The 6,719-nt window shown below is 41.5% G+C and overlaps 1 protein-coding gene across 1 annotated transcript; it reads left to right on the forward strand.

Moving 5' to 3' along the window:
- The first annotated feature begins 5,507 nt into the window (after positions 1-5,507).
- LOC129506554 (olfactory receptor 52R1-like) lies at positions 5,508-6,452 on the forward strand. Its single transcript, XM_055320318.1, is given in 1 exon segment — positions 5,508-6,452. A coding segment is annotated over 1 exon segment (945 nt).
- Positions 6,453-6,719: the final 267 nt, after the last annotated feature.

A 6,719-nucleotide genomic window follows, 5' to 3' on the forward strand; every position in this document is an offset into this window, starting at 1 on the left:
GGGACTCAATTCCAGGACCCTAGGATCATGCACTGAGCTGAAGGCAGACACGTAACCACTGAGCCACCCAGGCATCCCTGGAGACACATCATCTTGATCTCTGTCTTACCCTCATGGCATTTCCTCTCTGTTTATATGTCTCTGTGTCAAATTTGCCCTTTATAAAAGGACACCAGTCACATTGGAGTAGGGCCTACCCTACTCCACTATGACTACATCTTAACTAAACTACATCTTTAATGACTCTATTTCCAAATAAGGTCATATTCTGAGGTACTAGGGATTAGAACTTCAACATGTGAATTTGAGGGGGGAACACAATTCAAAACATAACAATTCTCCAATCAATGCACATACATTTTCTTGCCTTTTTGCAGTGGTTAGGACTTTTGTTATAATGTTCCATGAGGAGAACTTTAAGAGGATAAATCAGGAAAGGACTCATCTGCCTACAGTGCACTCATTTCAGGATTTCATGCCCAACTACACTTGATAAACAATGTAATTATCCTAACAATAACTTCCACAAGAGCTTGGATGTCATATGTGTTTGGAGCCACCATGGCACTTGCAACTGGGGAAGATTCAAGAGATAATGACACACAGGACCTATCCCTAGATATCACATTTTATTTGAGGATAAAAGTTCCTCTAGTTAAGGAGGAGGAGGAGGAGGACAGAAAGGAGGAGAGGAAGAAGAAGGGGGAGGAGAAGGAGAAGAAGAAGAAGGAGGAGGAGGAGGAAGAGGAGGAGGGGGAGGAGGAGGAAGAGGATGAAGGGGCAGGGGGAGCGAGAGGAGGAGAGGGGAAGGAGGAGGAAGGGGAGAAGAACCCAGAGGAGGATAAGAAGGAGGAGTATTCAAAGGAGAAAAAGGAGGAAGTTGGGGATGAAGGGGAGAAGGACAGAAGAATAGAAAGGCAGGGGGGTAGGAGAGAGAGAAAAGGTGGAGGGAGTTGCAGAGGGAGAGAAGAAGAAGGAGGAAAAGGAGGGAGAGGAAAGGATACAGGAATTCTTTTCCACGTTCCTAAAACTGAATTTTTAATCTACGAGGAATAAAAGAAGCGACAAAGAAAAAGAATTTGCAAGCAGAGATAAATCTATAATACCAGCCTGATCCCCAAAATAAAAAAAAACAAACAAACCTTGAATCTGTCCTGTAAACCTGGACTCTCTCACAAAAACAGTTCTATCCCAGATTTTTGTTATGGTGATATCTTAAAATAAATCCTGACTTTGTGAACATGATGATGGCAATTCACCATAAACAGATTACTATAAACCTAAAAGTCATGGTAAAATTCTGAATGATTTGTTTCCCTATAAATGTATGTGGGGTTGTGGATTTTGTGAGGCATAGCTTCTGAAATCTGACAGTTTTGAATTCTACACATAAATTCTTACTTTCTGTTTTTATATACTTTTCTTCTCAAATCTTCATTTGACATATCAGACATCAGGGAATGCTGAGAAAAAAGAAGAAAGAGATTTCAGAAAGGCCCTATATGGGGAGAGAGTGAGAGGAAGCTCTGCATAAGCTTAACTTCAGGCTGAGTGAGGAGAGCCTTTCAACTTCACTAGTTTCAAAAATAACTATGGCAAGCCCTCCATCTGGAAGTCCTCCTGCCTCTCCACGTAAGAAGAAAGAGGACATCAAAACCAGAGCTTCCTAGGTACATATGATATCACCAACAAATTGTTGACACCTCTTCAAACCACACAATTTGTCTATACATGCCCATGTATATACACACACTGATGTATAATCTCACACTGTCAGCTTTGGAGCTCAGGATATGTCTTCACAAAGTATGTGTATGCAGTGGCCTTGTACTCACAGAGCCATGCTATCCCACTAAATGTGTATACTTACCACCAATGATTATTCACACCTGCACAAACACACAAGGTTATGCACATACATTCACAGGCAAATCCAGTCCTTACACACGTTTATTAACACATCTCTCAGGTATACACATCAACAAGCATCAACATACTTTCACATTGTATAAAATATCTCCTCAATTGTAAATGCTCTTGACTAACAAAAAATACATGCATAGCGATAAGCTCACAATTGTGTATTCTCAACAACACACATTCTTGGCCATGCATTCAATTCCCCACCCTTTGCATTGGTGTACACAGAGGACAGAGGAAAGTTAGGGGTTAATGCTTCTAGTTTCACTCTCTGGTCTCAGAGGAAGCCAGAGTGGGAGGCAGGGGGGTCTAGCAGGAGGGGAAAAATTAATGCTTGGGGAAGGGAAAGGCCAGACTTTAAATGTCTTTAAATGGGTCCTAATCTACAGTCTCTGCTAAAAGCTGAATCACAGGAGCCAGTGAGAGATGCTCATGGTCAGAGGTAAAGCAGAGCTCAAGGTGAGTGCTTTCCCTGTGCCCCAGTCACTTCTGCCCTTCCCAGAGAACAGCAGGACTCACGGAGGTTCCAGAAGCTGGAAGACAAGGCAATACTTTGTGCAGATGGCCTGCTTCCCTGGGCGCTCCAGGTCCAGAGATCTCTGACTGATGGATTTCCTTCTGAGATGGAGAGAAGATCTGCTATTCACACTGTGTCCTCCAGGGAAATTCTGGAAAAGTAAGAAGGCGGCCACCACACACAGTCCTTCCAGGAAGGACACTGTATCTGAAACCATGCTCCAGCATCATTACTCTGTGCCTTGGTTTTAGATACCCCAAAGTGAGAAAACAGACTAAATGTCTCTGAAACTATTCCTTGGCAAGCTCTCAGTCCACTTTATCCTCCACCCTTTCAGGCTTGAGCAACATGATTAAAACAATGGACATAAATAACTCCACCTAATGAGTGGAGTACTTGAAGGCCAATAGAGCCAGTGGTACCAGCACTGGATTCAAACCAACACTCACAGATGAAATGAGCTCCCTCGGTGTAAGAACATCCTTCTTGCAACCATATTTCCTCAACCAAAAGCTATGCCAAGTTTGCACAAGTTAGCCTGTACTTTGGAGAACAGAAAAATTGACTCTGAAGTTCAATGTGTGATCACCCTAGCTTTAAGACCAAAAAAAGATAATTTAATTTTTCTTTCACTAGACTCACGAGATGTCTAGGCCCTGAGGGGCAGGGACAGGCACATATATAAAAGCAAGGAAAGAGGGAAGGAATATTGGTCAAGAAGGGAAAGTATATTGCTCTTCTTTTCCTACTCTTTAGGGAATGCACATTTCCATCCCTCCCCCCCAGCAGCAAGTTGATAACCTGTGCCTCCCTCAGAAATACTATTGCAAACCTCACACACTATAGAGAATGATCTAACATTGGTTAACTACCTCTCCAAGCCACAGGACTTGCAGTCGTCACTCTACACATGTTGGGTTCATAAGTCTGAGGGGGAAAAAGGCAAAAGGATTGCTGATAGTGAGGATACCAGATTCCATGGTATTGTAGCTGTAGAGAAGAAAGAAAGGCACCTGTCAGGAGCCCCCATCTCCTGTTTCAGACTTAGGTCCCAGCTCACCACCTACAAAGACTCATTACTCCAAAAGAAGTATGGAGAACAGGTGAGTTCTCCATTAAGGCTCATGGACAGAAACTTGGTGTGAGTTAAAAACAATAAATGTAAAAGCTTACAGTGTTATATTTTCAAAAACAGCAATGTCTTCCACAATTAATTAAAGAGATTATTATGCACTTTGAGAAATTGTAGGTTTATCCAGCACCTTCACCAGCACCCAGTACAGGAATGAAGATGGTCTAAGTAGTTTTTCCGGTGCCCATGAGTCTCAGTGACCATGTCCTGACAAATGGAGGGTGACCTACAGGGGGCAAAGGGAGGTGAGATAGGAAGACTCTGGTTCAAAGGGAACATACAATTAGAAGATCAAGCCAACAGAAGGGGTAAAGCTCAGCTGCAGACTCTAGATAATGCATTTCTGAATTTTCACCATATTCTAGAGAGAAGTATTTGTTTTGAACAAGCCTATAGCTATTTTCAAGATAGGGTAGTAAACTTTCCAATTTAGAGCAAGATTGATAAAGCTTAAACTCCATTTCTCTCAAAATGTTTTAGAGGTAGGGAAAATCAGAAAGAGGTCAGGTCTATTTGGGATCTCAAAGATAGCCATTTTAGGAACCATTAGGTCTGGTTGGAGGAAACATTTGTTAGTCAAAAGTGGTGATTTGTTAAGAGGGATTTGAAAAGATACTCCTCTTGTCTGAGTGTTTCTCTTATGGAGGAGACTCATACAAAGGAGTCAGCTAAGATGACATAGTGAAAAGTTGTTGAGTAAGAATCATGTAAACTTTTGTGTCATTGACTCTTACATAAGTGATAGTCACCAGAGGGATTAGACAGGTTCAATCACGTTATGAAAGCATAGGCAGAGGAGGACTTTCATTTCTTTCTCTGGCCAGCAGGGCAGACTTTGGTATAAAAATATATATACAAAATATATATATATATAATATATATATATATATATATATATAGTGGTCTAATGGCATGCCATCAAGGTAGTGTTTAGAGAGTTATATAAGGATATTTTTAAGATATGGTTCATCAGTTAAAAAGTCCATTGCTACTGAACCATGACTTTTATTTGTTATTTGGTTCAACAAATATTTATTATATCCCTATTCTGTGCCAAGCACAGAGGTGCTAGGAATGGTGCACTGCTCAGGGCTCACCTCATAAAAATTATCATCTAGCACGGGAATTAGAAAACTATAGCTTGCAGACCAAATCCAGCCTGCAGACATGTTTTATAAATAAAATTTTATTTACATATAGCCACACTCACACATTGCTGTATTGACTGTGGCTGCTCTCATGCCACAGTGGCTAAGCTCACTAGTTGCAACTATAGTTCACACAGCCTAAAAAAATGTATGATATAACTTTTAATAAAAGGAAAAAAAGTTTGCTGGCCTCTAATCTAGGAGGGCATACACTAAGGATAGTAGGCTTAATTAGAGGTGTACAATCGTCAGTTATCCTCCAGCCCAAATTCTCCTGGTAATTCCTAGAGTCAGAGCAAACTTGGCATCACTATATACATTATTACGATGAGCCTTTAAGACGAAGTGTTTTCCAATTGGCTTCCAACCCTGAAAAAATGCCTAACTGACTTAAACAGAGACCTGAAAAGAATCTATGGGAAGGTTAAACAAATCTTTAGTTCTGAAGAATAGAAGAGCAAGAATGAATATTAGTGACTTAAGTGTCAGAATAGTTTTCTATGGGCAGATTCTACTTTCAAGGAACATACTGATTCTTCCACAAAAATCACACAGCTAGTGTGTTCTGATCTCATTTTGATGACATAAATATAAATGAGGAAAAAAGAGTATCATAACTTTTGTTGTAAAAATTATTAATTAAAACAGTTGAAATTATTCCATTAATCCCAAATGCTTCACTGTTCAATTGATTCTTTCAAATATTAAAAATAATAATTACTTGCTTGATTATTATCAATGACAGAGAGTAGATTACCTTTGCAATGGAAAACAATTTACCCATCATGTGATGCTGGCTTCAGGGAACAACTCTTCACATCCTGTGTTCTTCATCCTACTTGGAATCCCAGGACTGGAGAATTAACAATTTTGGATTGCCTTTCCCCTGCGCACCATGTATTTCGTAGCTATAGTAGGCAATGTCATTATCCTTCATATAATCCGAACTGACCACACCCTGCATGAGCCCATGTACCTTTTTCTAGCCATGCTGGCTATCACTGACCTGGCTCTATCCTCCTCCACACAACCTAAAATGCTGGCTATCCTCTGGTTTCATGCTCATGAGATTGAATACCATGCCTGCCTCATCCAGGTGTTCTTCATCCATGCCTTTTCCTCTGTGGAGTCCGGGTTGCTCATGGTTATGGCCTTGGACCGTTATGTGGCTATCTGCTTCCCACTCCACCACTCTACTTTCCTGACCCCAGCTGTAGTGGGTAAACTGGGAGCAGCTGTGATGATGAGAGGATTGCTATGGGTGAGCCCCTTCTGCATTATGGTCTCCAGGTTGCCCTTCTGCCCCAACCACGTCATTGCCCAGTCATACTGTGAGCACATGGCTGTGTTAAAGCTGGTGTGTGCAGACACTAGAATAAACCGTGCATATGGGCTCTTTGCGGCTTTCTCTGTGGTTGGCTTTGATATAATTGTCATCAGTGTATCCTATGTGATGATTCTGAGAACTGTTCTGGGGTTGCCCTCTGATGAAGCCCGGTTCAAAGCTTTTGGCACATGTGCTTCCCATATCTGTGTCATCTTGGCTTTTTATATCCCAGCCCTCTTTACTTTCCTCACCCACTGCTTTGGACATCATGTGCTCCCAGTGGTACATATCATGTCCGCCAATTTCTATCTACTGGTACCTCCCATGCTCAACCCCATCATCTATGGAGTCAGAACCAAGCAGATCAGGGACAGGGATATTCAAGGTTGGTGTGGAAAAGATCCCTAAGCCAAGGGTCACTGCATCACAACCAACCCCATCACCCCAGTGATGTAGGAACCTAAACGCAAAAAGTTTGCCAGGCCATCACATATCAGCACAAAGTCATTTTTGTGAACAAAAGGCCCAGAGGTTAGCAATCGCCCAGAGCAAAAGGAACAATTTTCAGAATGTCCAGAACAAGAGCTCTCTGAGGCATGTGACTGATCATAAACGCTGAGTGGACAAACGTTCATCATCACGAAAACACAATAAGAAATATGTCCATCTATCAAA

Source organism: Nyctereutes procyonoides, unplaced genomic scaffold (genome assembly GCF_905146905.1).
Source record: "Nyctereutes procyonoides isolate TBG_1078 unplaced genomic scaffold, NYPRO_anot_genome, whole genome shotgun sequence".
NCBI classification, from domain to species: domain Eukaryota; kingdom Metazoa; phylum Chordata; class Mammalia; order Carnivora; family Canidae; genus Nyctereutes; species Nyctereutes procyonoides.